Genomic DNA, 20,948 nt, shown 5'->3' on the forward strand with positions numbered 1-20,948 from the left:
GCTACGAAAAAACCGATCACTGCTGCTACGGTATATAAATGTATATATACTATACATGTTGTATATGACATATAATATATATACATATATATATTGATATATTGATGTATGAATATAAATATAAAATAACTAAATAAAGGAAGATAAATGCATATATATAAATAATAAATAAATAAATAAAAGTGAAACGAAGTATCGGAGAACGTGAGTACGAGCGAACGCCTCGAGTCTTTCGTTGTTACGCAAATGTAGATAGAGCTTCCACTCAAGATATTTTTTATTAATATTTTTCACAATTGACACCTGCGTTCGTACAATTTTTTATATGAAGAAATAAATAATTAAAATAAATAAACAAACAAAATAAATAAAAGTAAATCTAAACAAGAAAAACAAACTCCGAAATATTTATTTTTCGAAGCAATCATTGTAGATTGCTTCGTAAAAAAAATATTTATTATTAATGATAATTGTAATGGATATATTCTCTATCTCTCTTTCTGTACCTCGATACTGATACTGTTCTGATATGAGGAAATCGATGCTTTCGTGTCACATTAATGCTCTATTGTACTAGTGCAATGGGCTTTCTGTCTTTGAAGTGCACCATCTGTGTAGTTTTTTAAATTTTAGGTGCCACCAATGAGCTTTGTTTTGATTCAAACACTGCAATTAATTAATTAATTACTTAATTGCACAGAGAAGGGGACCAGTAAAGAGTACCCGGGGTACGACTGTGAGAAAAAATTTAATATTTCAGCCAAATGGGCATCTACAAAGTTTTAAACTTAAGAGAATTTGTAATTAATTTTAATTTAATTACTCGAGTACTCTGACGTATACCCGTTCTCTATTAAAAATAAAAGATCAGTCGATTGTCAAAAAATTTTAGAAAATCGTTTGAAAAAAATTAGTCATTCAAATGAAAAAACAAAAACAAAGCTCACAATTCGCTTGTCAATAATTGTTGTAAATTAAACTTAAAAAAAAAAAAAAGAAAAATTTGTATCCACTTTTTCTCTAGACTATAGCATATTATCTCTTTCTCTCTTTCTTCAAAAAAAATTAATTAGCGTCTATGAAATTTCGATTTTATAAAATAAAGATAAACTTGAATAAGTAAATAAATGAATATAAATATAAATATAAATAATTAGATGAAAAACTATTTGAGAGAGAATTTAAGAATGTAGAAACCATTAAACTACTTCTCCATACTAAAATCATTCCATTAAGATGCCAAAAATAATTACTACGAATTGAATAAAGTGAGGTCATGTACTATTTATATAGGGCCTAAGTACCGTCTAATTATAAATAACAAATATATATATATATATATATATGACTTGTAATAATAACACAATAACACGCACTTATGTCTCAATGTTTAAAAAAAAAAGTAATAAATAATTAATTAATTAATTAAAATAAAAACACAATCAAGTCTGCAACGATACGCAGCCACATTTAATCTAATGAATGAGTAAATAAATATGTAATAAATATATAAATTTTATGCTATCTTCAATTACGATACTTTTTTATACAATTATGTTACTCAGCTATTTTATGAAAATACTCCATGTAATATTTTTATTTAAGACTAAGCATTTACATAAAAAAAAATAACAAAAGATATGTCTTACATAAAACTATATATAAATATATACATATATATTTTTTTCTCGATTTAAATTACGAATTTTTCAGGTAAATATTATTTTTTTTAAATAACTCGGGTGCGAGAGTTTGTGAATTGTAACAAAATATCAATTTTAAATAATAATATTAATATTAATAATTATAATAATAATTAAAATAATAATGAATTTGCATTACGTTCGATTGTTAATGAAAAATAATTAATGGGGTTGATTAATTAAATGATTTATTTGTTTAGGATAAATAAAGAAAAAAGTGTCTCAATCTTTATGTAAAAAGTTTTAAGTGGAGAAAAAATGAATTGATCGCCTGCCTGCGAATTGCCTTTATTTAAGTGTAAAAAATAAAGATAAATTACGTGATAAATTAAATGGAATGATTATTAATGAAATAATATGGAGGTCAAATTTTATTACGTTAGGGCAATCGAACTTAAGATAAGTTTACGATGCAAATTAATATTGACATTAAATTTAAAAAAAAAAAAAAAAAGTTTTAATTAAATAAATAAATAAATAAAATCAAACCCGAGATATTTAATACAAATATTTACGTATCGGACATGTCGGGGTTCCGTTATGTAATTAGAGAATTAATAAATAAATAAAGCGTTTTAAATAATACAAACAGGCTGACTCGGCAAGTCGGTGGTACCAGATCTTCCGAGCGAGCAATTTAAACTGCTCGAAATAAATAATATATGGCTAAGTATTTATTATTAAGAAAAAAAAATAATACCGATTGTATTAAAACAACAGAAATAAATAATGTGGTAATATTTAAAAATGAACAATGTAATTCCCTTGTAATTACAAATATGAAATACAGAAACATATTAATAATATTAATTATTAATAAAAAATTGAATATATGTGTTGTCATTAAATCCTGTACCTTACTTATAATCCTGAAGTTAACAGACAATTAACAATTTTCTGTTTTTGTTCAACAAAGTTACAAATAATAAAAAATAAAAATATGCACATGTAGAAAGTTCTAAAAACTAAAAGTGCATTTTTTTAAAATATTCATTTTTTTGTAATTTATTATTTTAAAATTAATCCGAAAATTATTAGACGTCGGCTAACTTCAGTATCATTTTTAATTTTTATCATAAAATTGACAATGGCGGCAGAATATGATGGAAAAATATTTCAAAAATTAAAAAAAAAAAAACACTTGAGTGTTTGAACAAACCTTGGTGGGGAAATAATGTGCAGAAGGGTGTCCTAATACACTTGGAGATTTGATTTAAATGGCTCCAATTGTATTGCAGCTAAACAAACGTCACTTAACTGCTATTTCCCACCAGACAATGCCAGATGATTTTGCTCAGGAACTAGGAAGTCATCAGCATCAGCCACCAGCAACACTACACTAGCACTGAACACTAAACGACACCACAGACACTTTGTACAATTTAAATTTTACAAACACTGCATAATTTAATTAAACAATAATTATGAACAATAAAGTTTATCGATAATTACACGATACCACTGCAATACTGTGTTTCAATTTAAACGTAAAGGATCTGGACTACTACTGCCATTTTCGATGATACTGACTGCCGCTATCGAACCGCCAGTTGATACAAAGCAATCGACTTTGCGATTCTCTCTCCCCCCACTCTAGCAAAATGAACGTTGAGCACCGCAACGCACAGTAGCGCCAACGGCGCGAAATTTCAAAATTAAAATTAATAACTTTATTAAAATTTATTTTTGTCAATAATTATATTAATTAGACTAAAAAGTATACTCGAAATTTCGAAATGCACTCACTATCAGTACAATCGCCATCATTAATGCCTGGTAATGGAATTTGAAAGTTATAACCGCTCTGTGTACCGGTACTAATGATGGCGATTCTACACCCGCTACCAATTTAAATTGAAATAATACAACTACAACTTTACAGTCCACACACTGGCGTTTCCCGTTTAATTCAAACACTTGTTCATTTATTTAATTAACCACAACAGTAAAATGTAGTCGGCGATTTTGATATTTGTTGTGACCGGACCAACTCGCTTATACTCCGAATATTTTAAAATTGTCACTGTTTAATTTTGTCAGCGTCAGGTGGCAGGATTTGTTCCTCAGTTTCCATCGCAACGACAATATTTTATGATCCTGAAGTTAGCAGACAATTGAAAATTTTTTATTTTTTCTTCAATAAATCATTTAAAAAAAAATATGTACATGACAAAAATTTAAAAAACCATAGGTGTATTTTTTTTAAACCTTATCTTCTTTACAATTTATGGTTTTGAAAAAATTCAAAATTATTAGACATCAGCTAACTTCAGTATGACATTTCATGAGAGTGAACGTAGCTGACAATTGTCATTTTTTAAATTTTGAAATAAATGAATTAAATGTGAATCAAATAAAATTAAAAAAATGCACATGTATAGAATTTGAAAATCAGCATATACATTTTTTAAATTCTTATATTTTTAATTTTCACACATTATTTATTTTCTCTTCAATCCAAAGGCTGTCAACGTTACATAGAAACAAAATAGCTGTCGATAAAATGGATTATTATTTCAGTACCATTATCTTATATTCGGTCGATACATTAAACACATTGTGTAGTAGTAAAACTCGTGAGTGAGTGAATTTTTTTTTTATTTCTCATCTCAATTGCAAAAAAAAATTTTGCAAATTCCATTTATTACCTGTTTCGTCCTATACTCTGTACTATATGTATACAAATATATATACATATAAATATATGGGTACATACAAATACATTTAACCATATACATATATATTTTATAAATATATAGAGATAAAGATATTTGGTCTAGTGCATTCGGTATTTTAATTTCACAATAATAAATTTAATTGTTATTTTAACCAAACTCTAAATGCCAAAACTAAATCCTACTGTTTAAGTTTAAAAATTTTTTATTTTTTAAAAATATATATATCAACAAATTAACTTATATAAATTTAAAATAAAATTTGAAAATCAATAGACTAAAAAAATATCAATAAATACACGAATTTAAAAATTCGTTTTTAAAAAAATGTTGACATATCCAAACTTTTAATATTTTTTTATTTATTTATATTTTTTTTTACTTAGATATTTAATTAAAAGTGTCATAGAAGTATAAAAAAATTTTAAAACTAATTAATCATAGTGTCGAATTATTTTATCATTGAAATTATAAAAAACAAAAAGAATGGATGGAATTAAAAGTGAAGATGATAGTCAGCGAACTATCAACGACGGCGATTGGCTCTGTCCTGATTCCCAGTTAGTATAATTATCAATATTATAATTATATTTACTCAATGAAATACTTTATTTATCTAACTGTTCAAGTATTTGCCCTATCAATTAATAAACTGATAAATAATTAATCAGCTAATGCCTGTTATTTATATTTACAGGTGTGGAAATGTTAACTTTGCCAGACGCAATTCCTGCAATCGCTGTGGAAAGGGTATTAATAACAAATATATATAATTATATACATATATGTAATGTATATGGTATATTAGTGACAACTCTGTGATGTAAATCAATCAATTACATTGAATTGTTTTTACTTAGATAGAGGCGAGTGTTCAAAGAAGAAAAAACTCGGTCAAGAAATAGGTAAAGTTGCTGCTGAAAAAAGTCGCGGGTTATTTAGGTAATTTATCATCATTATTTTATTAATTATTCATTAAATTGTCATATCAATCAAGGGCATTTTCAGACAGTGTCCTCGCTTTTTTAAAATTTTCAATGAACTGTCAGAAGTATCAAAATTTATGAGTGTGAAATTGAGTCATTGGTAATTTTTAAAAAGTGGAAGCATGGTCTTTTAAATTTAACCATTAATTTATTTTTTGTGTTTAGTGCCGATGATTGGCAGTGTAGTAAATGTGGAAACGTTAATTGGGCAAGAAGACAACAATGTAACATGTGCAATGCGCCGAAATTTGGCGAAGTTGAAGAACGAACTGGTTACGGAGGCGGTTATAATGACCGTGGGGTAGTCGAGTACAAAGAGCGACGAGATGACGACGATGATGAGTACGATGAGTTCGGTCGACGGCGTAAAAAAAGAAAAATCGATCGCTCCGATGATGACTCAAAGGACTCCAAGTACAGTAGCCCCCCTAGAAGTAAATCTAAAGATTCCAGTACCGATAAAATAGTCGACGAATCCGAAATCCGCGAAGTCAAAAATAATGTAAATACAACTCCCTGTAATTTATTACATCACTTAGCCGTAATAATAATTAATATTTACTTATTGCAGTTTAATGAAGAAGATAATGAAGACGAAGATGATGATGAAGAAGGCGATTTATCCAAATATGATTTGAGTGAATGGGATGATTTTGTACCAGAAAAGAAAAGGTTTTTTTTTATGTATATATATATTTATATATAAGTTGTATTACAAGTGCACTTAGTTATCCATAACTCTTTTAGTACCAATGGTAGTGCCAATTATTCTGACCAACAACCTTCAAGGTAAACGCGTACTTTAATTTTCCGGAATTTATTATTTTATTTAATTAATTATTTATTTAAAATTTGCTGTATTATATTTTTAAAATAACAATCACACAATTATTTTTTCAAATATTTTTAAATAATAATTTTTCGTACGGAAATAAATTACGGAAACGGGAAAAAATAACGCGAGTTTAAAACTCGACGCCAGTGAAAGGCTTTTGACATTTTTGCTTTACGATTGTGTAACTTATTACTTGTTAGATACTTTGTAAATAATAATAATAAGAGAGTAAAATACCTATGTACTGATATCACTGAACAATAAGTAAATTTAAATGTCAAACTGTACTCTAAAAAAATGAATTTATTTTTCAGGTGAAAAGGAAGCTGACGGAGCTCGAAAAATGCCACAAGCTTTGATTATTAATTAATTAATTGATAGATAATAAATATTTTAAATGGTTATATTATATATTATATATATATTTGATCGCAGAGACTATGATTTGAATTAGATCGTACTTGTGTAAAAACTTTAAGTATGATTATTAATTTGAGTAGCTTACGCGCGTTAATTTATCGATGTGATATTTTAACAGTCGACACTCTAATATATTTATTTAAATATATAAAGAAAAAAAATTATAGACTAATAAAGATTAAAATATTAGAGTGTGCAGTGATATTTAAAATAAATAACATAAATCAATAGAAACTTTTTTTTATAATAAATTGCGTATGATTTTTATTTTATTCAAAACTGTAACCCGTTTAATTTAAACCATTCCAGCACGACCATCAATGAATCAGATATTTCAAAATTTCAATTTTACGGTAAAACTTTTGAATGTTAGTTAAAAATTTGTGAATTAAAAAATTAGTTTAAACTTATTGGATATTTAAAATTAATTACACTGAAATCAGCCGACGTCTAATAATTTTTGGATTCTTTTTTTTTTAACAAATCAATGATAAGAAAAAAAAAAAACTAAAAATATGCTCATGTAGAAAATTTTTTAAACTATAAGTGCAATTTTTTCAAATATTTTTTTTTTTAATTTATCATTTAAAAAAAAAACCCAAAAATTATTAGTCGTCGGCTAACTTCAGTGTTATTTAAAATTAATGATCTGTTAATTATAAACAGCGGCTCGATTTTAGGTAAACATAAAAAAATGTGGATGGGTAATAAAAAACATAAATTTAAATATTAAAAACATCATTTTAATGAACTCTATAATACATTATAATAATAATTAATAAATTTGTGTGTTGCGGTAGGATCATTTAATAATTGAAGAAAAAAAAACAATTATCTTTTTTCACCATCTACTAAAATTACTACAATCAATACAATAACATTTGCTGAAAGTGACTCCTATGCACTCGACTTGTCATTTTTTTTTTACTTTTTTTTTCATTTTTTTTTATTCATCTTGTAAATATTCTTTATTTTTCATTTATAATAAAAATCATTCATCAACAACATAATTAGTCAGTTATTATTATTATTATTATTCATTAATTAATCAATCAATTAATTAATTAATAATAATAATCATTATAATTATTATTAATATTTATTTCTTCAATCAATTATTTTTAATATGAAATTTACTTGAGTTTATTATCGCAAATAAAAATTCACCAAATAATAATAATAATAATAATAATAACAACAATAATAATAATAATTGGGATTAAAAATAAAAAGAGACGGACAACTATCCAAGTTATATAATATGGATGGGATTATTTATATATATAATCGCGTATATATACAATTACGAAATATTTTTTTTTTTTGAGCCTGTATCATAATCTCCTCCTCGAGTAGTTTAAATTTATAATTAAAATTATAAAATAATAATTTTAAAAAACAATTGTTTAATTTAAAACTAAGCCATTTTCTTATAAATATATATCTAATCTATATATTTCTCATGTCAACAACGACACATTTGTAATAATAATAATAATTATAATTTCATGTCAATGGGGTCACCTGATCCTCGACGGCTCTTTTAGTCTGACGAAAAAAATTTAATTATTTAGAGATCGTTTTAAATTTCTCTTTACTATCATACTAGCATATCCATTACCGTATCAATAATAATTATAATAATATCAATAATAATAATAATAATAATAAGTAAAGATGTTTAGCAACTTAGTACCACACTTCGCATTTTAAAAATCTCATACAACAATTATAAATGACACGTGCATTCCGAGCGATACAATTAACAATGTACTATTCGGACAGATAAGCCTGATTTTACACAAATATTTACAATACTACGTCATAATTATCATTATTATTTATAATATTACAAACATTCCACCCACATATATCACCAATTAACACCCAAGCTGTACCAATTAATATTAATAGTATTATTTTTATTGTTTGAGTAATAATAGTAAGAATAATAACAATAATTTATGACGTATGAGAGAATTTACAATGTTTATTATATATCGCAGCCGAACATCCACGTGGAGATACTAATTAATAAAACAATTATAATTATTATTATTATAATTATAATTAATAATAAGAATACATTTTATTTAATAATAATTATATATTGATAATTAATAATTATTAATTATTATTATATTGCACGGAACACCGTTGTTGCATTTTAGAGACCGCGAAAGTGGTAGCGAGGGAATTATCATTTTTATTTTTATTATTTTATTTTATTGATAATAAAAAAAGGCCCGATTCGTTCACACGGTCGCTTATTTTTTTTATTAATATTTAAAATTTAAATCAGTTCTTGAACGATCGGCGTTTATATTTTTTATTCTTTTTAATCAGCACACATTGTCCATCTTTTAATTTTATTTAGGCATGAAAAACTGCTGGTGCGAGTGAGAGTTTGGTGGCGGATGGAGGTTGGGGTGAGGCGGACCACTGCCTCTCGTCCCAGTGGCGTAAAGTTGCTGCTGGAAGTTATGAAATTGTTGCGCGTAGTTTGGGTCGTTCATGCTGGGGCCACCACCGACAAAAGGGCTGTTTTTAAAGTTACCCGTTCCACCACCCATGCTGGGTGGGAGAGGCTGCGAGGCGTCAGGTGGGGGTCCCAATCCCATGGGGTTTCCTTTGCTGCCGGGTCCATACATTCCTGGATTCTGGTTTGGCACCTGGGACTGCGGCACCATATCCGGAGGGAAGACTTTGTCGGGATCCATTGGGCTGCCAGGGAAGACACCACCACCGACCATGTGCTGCATGCGCATTATGTTTGGTTGCGGGCGCATATTGCCCACTGACGGCCTCATAGACGGATGCATGTTTGGATTCATTTGCGGTTGTCCGCCATCCATACGAGGGGGTCCACCCAAACCACCAGGGCCCATGCCAGGAAGACCTCCACCCATGCTACCCGGTGGCATTCCTACCGAGTGCTGAGGCGGTGGTTGCGGTGGCCCACCCATATTATTTGGCATACAACCATTCGGGAAGTACTGGAGATTAACTGACGGTGACTGTTGCATTTTATTGTCCATATTTCCAAGTGGATTCGTAAATCGTGGAAGAAAGTCAAGACTGGGGGGGCCACGTGGCGCGTGTCCGACATTCGGCCTCGCTGGTAAGTACTGTATTGTGTTTGGAGCACTCGGTTTCACTTGAATATTGGCCCCGTTGTAAGGACTAGGTCCGCCTAGGTGTTGTCCCATGAGTCTAGGTGGTGGCGCATGTTGGTCACCACCATAGCCACCACCTGGGCCACCTGGAGGACCATTGTGTCCCATCATACCACCATGGCCCATCATAGAGTGGGTTATTTTATTTGGTCCAACTGGACTACCGGTATGAGAAGTCGTCGGACTATAACTACTACCAGGAGGACCTCCTAGGCCCATACACATACCACTGACATCATTGGGCTCATTTACACCGCCACCCATATGACATCCTCCGTTCATTTCACCGCCACTCATCTGCATCATGTGCATACTGTGGGGATTATTGAATGGCATCATTCCTGGGTTGCCGGAGTGCATGGGCCCACCATCATTGCCAAGCGCGTTACTCGCCGCAGTGTTAGTTAGCTGCTGACTCATTTGCGCCAGTGAGGTGATTGGATCAAAGTGGCTAGGGTTCATTGAGTTCATGCCACCGAGACGCCCTCCCATGTTGTTCGGATTAAGCGGCACATTATCCGGCTGATTGGCTCTACTACAGGGAAATGCGTTCATTTGATTGCCCATTGGTGGCCCTGAATTATTCGTTGGATTATTTTGTTGATTTAATCCAGGCTGTTGTTGCGTGGGCGGTTGTTGCATTTGTTGTGGCGGCATTTGTTGTTGCTGCTGCTGTTGCTGTTGTTGTTGCTGCTGTTGTTGTTGTTGTTGTTGTTGTTGTTGTTGTTGTTGTTGCTGCTGCTGCTGCTGTTGCTGCTGCTGTTGTTGCTGCTGCTGCTGTTGTTGTTGCTGCTGCTGCTGTTGTTGTTGCTGCTGCTGTTGCTGTTGTTGCTGCTGCTGTTGTTGTTGTTGCTGTTGTTGTTGTTGTTGTTGTTGTACTTGGGGCTGCTGCGTTTGTTGCGACTGCTGAGTCGACTGAAGATCCTTGGAAGAAGGCGGTGATGTTTCAGGTTTAGTATTAGGCGACGCAGGTATCGTCCTTGGAGGACCCATGCTGTCTGACATGGGGTTCATCGGTATTGGACTGCTTTGTGCACTAGCGGAAGTTTTATTAGGTTTTACATCTACTGGAGTCTGAGGTGCGCCGTTCCCTGGTGTGTGAGGCGTATGCGGCGTATGAGGACTATGTAAGGAAGCACTGAACCCACGATTCATGCTGTCGATTGACGGGCTTGAACCTTCCGACCTTGCTGGATACTGATTATTGTTGTCCATGTTACTGGATACCAGTCTTCCAGACATGTCTGTGTTGTTAACGTTGTTATTACTGTAAAAAATAATTTAGGTTTAACAAACACATGTATATTTTTAATAAAAAAAAAGTACATCGAAATAAAGTAATACTTACTTTTGTATATTTCCGTCTTTTAAACTAGTATTAGGCTGTTTTTGTATGGTAAGTTCTTGTCCCTCAAATGTATTGAGATATGAAATCTGTTGAGGACTTGGTACAGGCATCAAGTTGGCTTCTTTAACTCCAGCTGCATTCACTAATCCACCGTGCTGTTGCTTCTGTTGGACTAGAGTTTGCAGCGTTCGGCCAAACATATTATCCACTATTTAACAAATCGATATATATTTAGTATTTAATATAAATTTTGATAGTTAACTTATTAAATACATATAAAATTACTACCATTAGGTTGATTAGGAGGAAAATCAAGAGACGATTCTTTTTGCGGCGTATTACTGGGACTTAGAGACGCCAGATGTGAATGTGATACCGGAGTACCGGGATTGCTGTGATTCAATCTCGTGGTAGACGTAGCTGACTGGGAACCGGGATTCGGCGAATCCTGACTAGTCGGACTCTGTCCTGGCAAGTGTCCGGGCCGCTGAGACGTCAGTTGAAATTGCCGATTGCAGTCAGCAGGTGAGTTGAGCGCAGAGTTTGCTCGCGGTGATGGCAACGACAAATTACTCGTCGGGTTGTTTGGCGATGACGGATTTGGACTTTGGGTCGCGATCGGCACGCTGGCAGATCGCGTTGTCTGGTGATAAGGTGGCGGGGGCCCTTGACTTCGAGGCATACCAGGCATCATACCCGACCCACGCAGTGATACTGACCCAGGACTGCCTACTCCACCCTTTAATAAAAATTAAATCATAATAAATAAATAAAGAAAATTTATCAAATTACTTGTGTCTTGAAATAAACTTCACTTACTTTATTTTTTCCGTCTAAAAATTGATGCTGTAATTTATGCCAATCCATATTATTCGGACACTGACCACCAGGTGTACTAACGGGTGGCATATTTCCAGGAATACCAGACCCCATAGGTGGCCCCTGTTGTGTCGGATCCAATTGACCACTCGGATCATCTTTCTGCTCTCGAAATAATAAGATCTGCATTTTTCTTATCGTCGCGAGCTGATTTTCGCGGTGTTGTCTCTGCTGTGGCGTTAAATTTTCATCAGGAACTTTTACACCTTGCAACGACGGCTGTAATCCACCTGGACCTGGACTCGTTGATCCAGCCAGCAATGAATTCGGACCCATCGTCGTATTTGGATTTTGATTATTTGCTGTCGGCAATAAGATATAAATAAATAAATAAATAACAAAAGATTTGTATTTATAATTAAACTATACTTACCCGGATTTCCTGGGGAATTCGGCACAAGGCAAGGCACGTCTAGATTTGTATCATCCAACGAAGACTCTGGGTTACCCATTGTATTGCTACCATTGAGGCTTCTTAAATTGGACTGGTCATTCCAAAACGACGGAGCGTTTGGATCAAGTACTGGCAAGTCTGGTGGCTGTTCCGTTGGGAATCCGCTGTTCGGCGGTGGCTGGTGGCCGCCTCCACTCTTCTGCTTCATCATCGCCAAATTATTTAACCATTGGGCGGGATTTTGACGAAACTGATTTACTTTATTTGGATGTCTCTGTAACAAATAACAATAATTATAAATATTATTTTAAAAAATTTTTAATCATAAGACAAATTTATCAGTGACTGACTTTTATTCGCGTCAATCAAACACAATATTTTATTCGGCTGATAAAATGTCTATTAATTATATATGTTAAAATTATTTTATTGAAAATAAAAACGCAATTAACTAATGTTAATTTTTTTTTTTATATAAAACATCTTATCTAATTATATTAGTATTAGTTTACCTCTACAAATTTAAACACAACCGGTAATTCATTTTGTAATTAAAAACCTATTACCTACGGTAATTATTTGGTAATTAGAAAAAAAGTAATTATTTAGAATAAACTACCCAGTCCCTGGCCTCGTAAAAATTATTTTTTACATATTAATATGCAACAAAACGTTTGAATTTTTTATTACATTGTATATGAAAATAAATTTAAGACAATAATCAATAGTACAAGATTTAAATTATCAAAAATATTTTTTAAAATGACTAAATCTGTAGGTATTAATTTTAATTGTCATTCAGTTTAAAATTATTTACAAACGTATGAATATTTAAAATATAAAAACCTTATCCTGTTTCAATTATAATTTATATTTTTCTCCATTTTCAAATTTCATAATCAATGACGCGTTCTAATTTTTAAAATAATCATCAATAAAAACTAAAATCCCGTTTTTGTAAAAACAATAAATTTTTTTTTCTCATTTAAAATAAATTCCAGTACCGAAAAAAAAAAAAAATTAGGACCCGGGTTTGACATTAATTTCATTTACACGCGAAATTTAAAAATGATTCCATAGCGGACATCAAAAATAATAATTAAGATTATAAAATACCTCAAGATATTTTTTAGTTCCAGGTTGAGCACAATGATAAGCAATAATTGAGGGAAATTGTCCTTGTAAAACAGCCTCAGCACCTTTGTTAGCTAATATCGTTGAAAAAACAAATATTTGGCTTTGCTGTTGCATGTACTGGGCCTCGCCACCAGTCCCACTGCCCATTTGTTTAGCAAGTACATTGCTAACTAATGGTTGGATACCATCTGAAAAAATAATTCCCAATAAATCTTCTATTTTAACACCCTTGAGCAGAGAAATAAAATAAATAAACATCAGACATACCACTGGATATATCGTCACTGGGATTATGATCACTCTCCTGCTTGACCAGGCCTAGCATCGACTGTCCCCCAGTTCCGTTTTGTCCGTCAGCAGGCATATTGTTATCCCCATTACTGGGATCCAGTCCAGGATCCCGAGGACACTCGACGGTATCATCACCCACCGGCAAATCATCGTGATTTCCACCAGGTGTTTCTTCCTTAATCTTAACCGTGTCACCGTCCGGTTCCTCTTTGACGACGGTGCTCGAAATACAACTCGACTCGTTGGCTTTATTTTTTTCCGTTTTCATGGTTGATTATTTTTATCTCCGTTAAATGTCAAACACCAACAGCTGATTTATAAATTAAGCTCCTCATTATACTCATATCAGTATCTGACGTCAACGTTGCTACCATCAACAATCCGCAACCAAAACCAACATTGAGGTTAAGAGCACGAAAAAAAAAAAAAAAAAAAACAAAAATGGAGATCGCTCCGAGATTTATAAATACTGAGTCTTAGCCTTACAATATCCAGCTAAATTGACATCCTCGATTATTATTTTCTCCACAAAATTAAATATTTGCAGTAAAATTCACAAAATACTCCTTTAATCTGCATTTAATCGTGTTAGCTAACCAAAACACTCGGTATCCAAGCCACTGATGATCATTTTCAATGCCCGCTAAATCTTCACGTCAAAATTACCGACCATCTGACCCTGCATAAAGTAAATAATTATTACTATCGTTATTACAATTACTAAAAATAATAAATAAATAAATTTTTTAAAAATAGTTTAACAAAAAAAACTCACAATGCCGCTTAGGTGTTTGCTCACCAGCACTCATCCAGCCTACAGTCCACCAAAGTCCTCACCAACAACCCAAACATCCTCATCACCCAGCTATCAGATAAACAGACGTAAATTAATCGTAAACTCGCGCGTCTAGGAACAAAACTCACGACCACGTTTTACTCTTGTCCCTTTTTTTCAACACCTTCACCACCACCTTTTTGCACAACCACGTACCACAAACTTTTCACTCAATAAAATTACCTTGTTTTTTTTCCCCGCTTTTTTTAAATTTTACAATTATTATTTTTAAAAATTCCCTTCAACACTTATAAATAATAATAATAATGGAAGCTTAATGTACACATAACAATTATTAAATATATCGAGATGTAGATGTAGATGTATACATGTGTATATACCTGCATACATATATCTACCGTAAATGTGTATGTATATGGAGTATATATTTAATAATACAACTATCACTTAGAACACAGCATTCTTCTTTCTCTTGCTCCACACAACTTTTATTTGTCACTCTTCATGGTCACTTTGATTATTTATTTCTTTTACGCACGGCTGCCAACTACCAGGTCATGTAAACCCACCACCAGGCACTTTAATAAACTAACAACTTCTCTGACTCTACTACTCTACTCTCTCAATACAACTCTTCTCTGATAATCAACCAACGAAAGTTGTTGTTATGAGTTTTGGTTTTGAGTTGTTGTTTGTTCCTCTCTCTACTGGTTGCTTGGCGCTCGTGTTGTTTTCGCTCTTTAAAAAAATTTTTATCTTATTATTATTATTATTAATTTAAATTAAATATATGTATGTATACATATGAAAAGTATTTGTTAAGTATAAAATAATTGTAAAGTAAACTTGAAATATTTAATTTAAGAAAACGTAATTTATTTATTTTTGAATAATTAAAAAAGTGGCGGCCATATTTGAAAGTGAGATGGCGCTATTTTGGTATAATTTGAATAAGAGAAAAGGAGATAAATATTTTATTGTAATGTGTACCTGTAAGTATTGGAGATAAAGATGGAGATGGAGATGACGATGAGGAAAGAGGAAGAGTGGATCACTGAGGGGCGAAGAGGGAGAATTTAAAACTAAAATATGTATAGTGAATTCCTGTTGGCTGTTACTAGTGATGGTGGTACAATTGTTAGTACCTGCTTCTGGTCTTATACTTATTGGCTTATTGGTATAGTCAGCTAACTATTAACTGCTACTTTCGTTATTAATATTCTTAATTTAATCTACAATCTCCAATTACTTTTACGCCTAAAATACATTTGTCATTATTATTATTTTTGTCTCGTTCAATTGTAGATTTTAATTATTCTGCTTAGCAGACCATCAGCAATTTTCGGATTTTTTTTTTTCTGTCAATTAAAAGAAAAAACTAAAAATATGCACATGTAGAAAATTTAAAAAACTACAAGTGCAATTTTTAAAAATATTTTTATTTTATTAGTTCTCCTTTTTAAAAAAAATTAAAAAATTCATCGTTAGCCAACTTTAGTATCAGATTTTAAATAAAATTTTATATTTAGAAAACAAATAAATTTTCTGAGCTAATATAAAATTAATTTAAAAATTTTTTGAATAAAAAAAAAGTAGTGAAATTAAAAAATTACAATAATTATTAATTATATAAAACACAAACAATAAAAATCATTATTTTCCAGATAAATTTTTATAATAAATCGCCGTCTCGAAAATATTTAATGAGGATTGAATTTATGCTTGGAGATGATACAAGAGCACTAAACCTGAATTCTTGATTAACAAGAAAAAAGGGGTTGCTGTACATATGTATTATACATACATGTTACATATATATGTATATGTATATATAGTATAACATATATATACAATTATAAATACAACTACCGCAAATGCCGCCATTTGCTCTCATTTTATTTTAACTTTTTTTTTTTTATTTTCTATCATCATTTATAAATATAATTTGATGGTTATAAATATCTATACATATTTTCAGACATTTAGACATTAGACCCATCTAGACATCATTAAAACTATTAAATATATCCATACTACATATATTTATATTTAAATTCATATCTATATATATAATATAGATGCAAACACGGATACTGAAAAATTTATTTGCGAATTTTGATGGCGACAAATTTAATGAATTAAAAATTCCACAGTTAATTTTTAAAGGAATTTAAATAAATAATTTATATAAAATTACGCACTCCAAAATTAATATCATAACCTTAAAAGTAAACGTCAGTTGGTAATTTGCAGCAGAACTAATTGGAGATTATTACTGAGAAATTAAATAATTAAGAGAAGCGATTATTAATTAGCAGAGTAGTTATTTAATAATAAACAATGACGCAGTTAGAACTGGACCCGCAATTCGTCCAAGGACTGCGGTTGCTCCATTCGAGTAATAAAGATTCAATGGACCAATTGAGGACACTGTTGGATGAAGCTATCAAGCAGAAACATGGATTTTCTAAAATGCTCTGCAATGTGCTGCATAAAAAGGTAAATGTTAAATAAAATTTGTTTTTTTAAAAGCAGTTGGTGTGAAATTTTTTTTATTCAGTATACGATAGAGGAACCGGTGCTGAGTGACCATAGTAGCTGCAGCAGCAAAAAGAGCAAGAGCTCCAATTCTTCAAAACATTCCGGCAAGCTCAGCAAGAGCGATTCCGTTGAGGAAATACCAGCACGTGACACTCCGCCAGACATATCGGAGATTGAGGAAGATAATCTCGCTGAAATTCTAGAGGATGATTTAACCTGCGTCGTCTGCAAGGGCATGGACGTCGGTGCAAGAAATAGACTGGTCGAATGTGCGGATTGTCACTCTCTCTATCACCAGGAGTGTCATTCTCCTGTGATACAAGACTCCCAAATAGATGTACCTAAACATATTTGGTATTGTTCTCAATGTATCAAAGCTCACCAGGTACTTAATCAATTCCTCATATTTTATTTTTTAAATGAATTAAATTTAAATTCATTATTTATTATTCTTGTGCAGCCAATAAAAGAAAAAGGTTCCCCGAAACCAGCAGAAAGTAAAAAGGAATCAAAGAAAAATTCGAGTAAGTTGAGATTAATCTTTTTATGCTCATTAATAAAGTGGAGAATTTAAATGATAATTTTTTTTTAGCACAAAAACATTCTGAAAAATACAAAAGCTCGAGTCAGTCGAGTGAATCGGCATCGAAACTGATACCAAATATAAATATAATCGGTGGCGATAAGAGATTTAAAGAGTTGGGTAAAAAATCTAAGGATAAAAGATCAAGTAAACATTCTAGTCCTTCATCGTCATCGTCTAAGAGTTCTGAAAAGTCTTACAAATCGAAATCAAACGCTGACTAAAAAATTTATTATTGTACATAATATACAAACTCATTCATCCTTTGACTTTTACACGAAGTAAAATTAAATAATAAATAAAATATAATTTTTTTTCATATTTTATTAATAAATATATCGGACTATTATTAACCATAAGAGTTTTATTTTTTCAGCGGTTCATATTAGTGTGGAAAAAAAAATCCTGTCGTATTCCTGTCCGGAAAATTAAAAAAAATTAGAGAATGTTCAAACATAATTATTAAATAATTATATGTAAATATGTAGAGTTTAGATAATTAATATGCCTATAAAAACCCAGGGGACAAGAGATATTTTTTTAAATATCCAGAGGTAAAATAAAATATTTATTTTACTGCTGATATTTTTTATTCGCCGAGATAAAAATTTATCATAATAAAGAAACTCATATTTATTAGTCATATGCCTTAAAATATATCACTCATGATTTAAAACACAACTATAAAAATATAAAATATATAAAAAAAGGATGACCATGGAGAAATAAATATCAAAAATTGAAATTTTTAGGAAAATTCAAGCAAGAAAAAACCATGCGTTCAAACTATTACTGAAAAATAAAAAAATAAAATTCGTTTTTTTTTTTTTGTCTATTTTATTAATAAATATAATATTAAACATTAATTAAATGTAGAGAAGCAGTATTTGATTTTTTTTCATTTCATATTTTTTTTTAATAAATAAAACAATTATTTATAATACCAATATACTTTTTTTTAAATTTTAATCGAGTTTGTTCCTACGTCCCACTGAAAATTTGGCAAGAATCATTTCGTTTTTTTTTATCCATCATTTTAATTTAATATACTCATCAATTTAATTGTTTACTTTATCGTGTGTGTATGTGACTTACAATCTATAGTGCTGAGAGGGAATCGGATATTATTTACATGGATATTTTTTTTTTCTTTTTTTTTCATATAGAATACAATGAGTATGAGCACACACGAGTATTTTTTAGTATTTTAAATGAAATCAGCAACTTTACAATTGTATTTGCATATTATTATAATTATCATTATTATTATTAATATTAATATAATTATTATAATTAATTACTTTTTTTATAGTCTTCAAGTACATGAAAAACTTATACATACATGGACAATTGACAATTTTATTTCATTTATTTTAGTACTTGTTATTATTATTTATTAGTTTCATTTTTTTCAATTCAATTAATACAATTAGCGTCTTTTACATCACAGCTATTATACAAAAATTTATTTATTATTATTCATTATTTTTTTTCTTTTATGTACTTATAATTTACTATGTTTAATTAATAGCGTAACAAAAAAATTATTTATTCATTAAATACTCATGTGTGCACATTTAACGTACAGTTTTTTTAAGTGTACGTCAATCTGTTTAAACATTCGACATTCAACCTTTCGAGATTCCTTCAGTTCAATTATAAAATAATAAATAATATTTATTTTAATTGTTAAAACAATTTAAGTCCAATTACTTATTTATAATTTTTAACCCATGTAAAAAAAAAATTAACAACTAAGTAATAAGTTTTTTTAATTTTGACTTTTATGTAAAAATTTTTAAACTCCATTTTTTAAAGGTTCAATTTTATTTTTTTTTGTTTATAAAATTTCGGTAAATTTTTTTTCTTCATAGAAAGTAAATTTAAAATTTTTTCTGACTCCATTTTCAAAGAATTTGTTTAAAAAAAAATTCAAATTTTGTAACTTTTTTTTTACACGGGATCAATTAATTGCCAATTAAAAATTATTGTATTTAAAATACGTCCATAATAATTTTACAAATTTAATTATTTAAATTTTAAATATTAAAAAATAAATCGTATTTATATTTTTACATAAACAATTTAAAGCATCGAAATAATTAAATTAACAATAACTTATTTTATTTTTTAAAGACACGTGTGCAATTAATCGTAAGCACTTGTTAATGATTTAATTAGGAAGACGTTTTAACCATCGGGTTACACGTTAAAATTATTTACGTGTCTGTAAATAATACGTAGTAATTATAATAATAATATTTAATAATTAATGATACTAACTATACAAAAAAATAATAATCGACAGTAATTAATAATTTAAACTTAAATTACAATGCACAGATTGACGTACCCTCGGTCATGGAGTTCACTCCTTAAATGCAAATAAATACAGTATTTAAAAAAAATATTACGTATACAAGAAACTTTAAATAAAAATAATAATTTTTTTATATATATATTTATATTTAGTTTATTTATTATATAGACTTATTCATCATTAAATTTAATTAGCAGTTTATAATTCAGTACTTTGTGGATGAATTTAACAAACTGTGTATTTAAGTACAAGTGTTGAGTAATTAAAAAAAATCTTTTAATTTCTTTCAATTTTCTTGTATACGTAAAATTTAATTTTAATTAATTACTTTTATTTAATAATATCATTCGGACGATAACGATTTCAATAGTCGATTTTAAAATTTATTTTAAATTTAAATGTAATAATTTTTTTAAAAATTTTTCATGTGCGTGAAAGAGCGCCGAGGAGCCTTGGCAGTGCTCAATTTATTTAATTTCTTTTTTTATTTTATTTAAAGTTCATTATTCATTATTTTAATTTCATTTTTTTTTATATATATATTTTGTTCATTACTTTAGGCGCAGTCCAGGCGATTCATTCTCACGCAATTTGCTTTTGTATAAAAAGAAAAAATAATTATGAGAGTAATGATTATAAAAAAATAATTATAATAGATTATAATTAAGAAAAAAAAATTGTAAATAAAAGTAAAAAAAATAATTTCCAGTCAGTCACTCATAGTTATGAAGAAAAAAAATAAAAATATATATGTACTTAGTATAGTTTTTGTTTGTTTGTTTGTTCGTTTTATATATATATATTTTAAATGTATATGTAATTGTATATATGTATACTGAGTATTTAAACTTAGACATGGCCATG

The 20,948-nt window shown here is 29.7% G+C and overlaps 3 protein-coding genes across 10 annotated transcripts; 2 read left to right on the top strand and 1 right to left on the bottom strand.

Annotated features, from left to right (window-relative positions):
- The first annotated feature begins 4,267 nt into the window (after positions 1 to 4,267).
- LOC103574684 (zinc finger Ran-binding domain-containing protein 2) lies at positions 4,268 to 6,818 on the top strand. Of its 4 annotated transcripts, none has more exons than XM_053740574.1 (8): positions 4,268 to 4,283; positions 4,765 to 4,938; positions 5,076 to 5,128; positions 5,239 to 5,320; positions 5,530 to 5,866; positions 5,936 to 6,036; positions 6,112 to 6,153; positions 6,514 to 6,818. In XM_053740574.1, exons 2-8 carry the CDS (start codon positions 4,865 to 4,867, stop codon positions 6,515 to 6,517), a joined length of 693 nt encoding a protein of 230 aa, XP_053596549.1. In that variant the 5' UTR covers positions 4,268 to 4,283; positions 4,765 to 4,864; the 3' UTR covers positions 6,518 to 6,818. The 4 variants fall into 4 exon arrangements, with proteins under 4 accessions (XP_053596549.1, XP_053596548.1, XP_008552410.1 ...); XM_053740573.1 differs by having other exon boundaries at positions 4,269 to 4,411; XM_008554188.3 differs by having other exon boundaries at positions 4,269 to 4,938.
- Positions 6,819 to 7,357: 539 nt separating this feature from the next.
- LOC103574673 (protein BCL9 homolog) lies at positions 7,358 to 15,690 on the bottom strand. 2 transcript variants are annotated; one of them, XM_053740907.1, is made up of 10 exons: positions 15,631 to 15,690; positions 14,620 to 15,378; positions 14,331 to 14,523; positions 13,821 to 14,211; positions 13,533 to 13,741; positions 12,396 to 12,690; positions 11,963 to 12,324; positions 11,432 to 11,882; positions 11,144 to 11,351; positions 7,358 to 11,062 (listed from the first exon to the last, which is right to left on the bottom strand). In XM_053740907.1, the coding sequence occupies exons 4-10, from the start codon at positions 14,110 to 14,112 to the stop codon at positions 8,989 to 8,991; spliced, it is 3,891 nt and encodes a 1,296-aa protein (XP_053596882.1). In that variant the 5' UTR covers positions 14,113 to 14,211; positions 14,331 to 14,523; positions 14,620 to 15,378; positions 15,631 to 15,690; the 3' UTR covers positions 7,358 to 8,988. The 2 variants fall into 2 exon arrangements, with proteins under 2 accessions (XP_053596882.1, XP_053596881.1); XM_053740906.1 differs by having other exon boundaries at positions 13,821 to 14,523.
- On the top strand, positions 15,490 to 18,403 carry LOC103574654 (integrator complex subunit 12). 4 transcript variants are annotated; one of them, XR_549259.3, is made up of 6 exons: positions 15,490 to 15,817; positions 16,990 to 17,139; positions 17,201 to 17,566; positions 17,642 to 17,705; positions 17,774 to 18,045; positions 18,141 to 18,403. XR_549259.3 is itself a non-coding variant. In XM_008554155.3 (5 exons), exons 1-5 carry the CDS (start codon positions 15,764 to 15,766, stop codon positions 17,986 to 17,988), a joined length of 849 nt encoding a protein of 282 aa, XP_008552377.1. In that variant the 5' UTR covers positions 15,490 to 15,763; the 3' UTR covers positions 17,989 to 18,403. The 4 variants fall into 4 exon arrangements, 3 of the variants coding, with proteins under 3 accessions (XP_008552377.1, XP_008552388.1, XP_053596883.1); XM_008554155.3 differs by having other exon boundaries at positions 17,774 to 18,403; XM_008554166.3 differs by having other exon boundaries at positions 15,490 to 15,777; positions 17,774 to 18,403.
- The last annotated feature ends 2,545 nt before the right edge of the window (positions 18,404 to 20,948 follow it).

The sequence above is a fragment of the Microplitis demolitor genome, chromosome 7 (genome assembly GCF_026212275.2).
Source record: "Microplitis demolitor isolate Queensland-Clemson2020A chromosome 7, iyMicDemo2.1a, whole genome shotgun sequence".
NCBI classification, from domain to species: domain Eukaryota; kingdom Metazoa; phylum Arthropoda; class Insecta; order Hymenoptera; family Braconidae; genus Microplitis; species Microplitis demolitor.

Coding starts and splice junctions, on each gene's coding strand:
- LOC103574673 (XM_053740907.1), bottom strand. CDS start 14,112: ATGAAAACGGAAAAAAATAAAGCCAACGAGTCGAGTTGTATTTCGAGC. Junction 12,691..13,532: donor GAACTAAAAAATATCTTGAG/GTATTTTATAAT, acceptor TATTTGTTACAG/AGACATCCAAATAAAGTAAA. Junction 11,883..11,962: donor TTTTAGACGGAAAAAATAAA/GTAAGTGAAGTT, acceptor TTTTTATTAAAG/GGTGGAGTAGGCAGTCCTGG.
- LOC103574684 (XM_053740574.1), top strand. CDS start 4,865: ATGGATGGAATTAAAAGTGAAGATGATAGTCAGCGAACTATCAACGAC. Junction 5,867..5,935: donor TCCGCGAAGTCAAAAATAAT/GTAAATACAACT, acceptor TACTTATTGCAG/TTTAATGAAGAAGATAATGA. Junction 6,037..6,111: donor TTTGTACCAGAAAAGAAAAG/GTTTTTTTTTAT, acceptor TAACTCTTTTAG/TACCAATGGTAGTGCCAATT.
- LOC103574654 (XM_008554155.3), top strand. CDS start 15,764: ATGGTGGTACAATTGTTAGTACCTGCTTCTGGTCTTATACTTATTGGC. Junction 15,818..16,989: donor TTATACTTATTGGCTTATTG/GTATAGTCAGCT, acceptor ACAATGACGCAG/TTAGAACTGGACCCGCAATT. Junction 17,706..17,773: donor GGAATCAAAGAAAAATTCGA/GTAAGTTGAGAT, acceptor ATTTTTTTTTAG/CACAAAAACATTCTGAAAAA.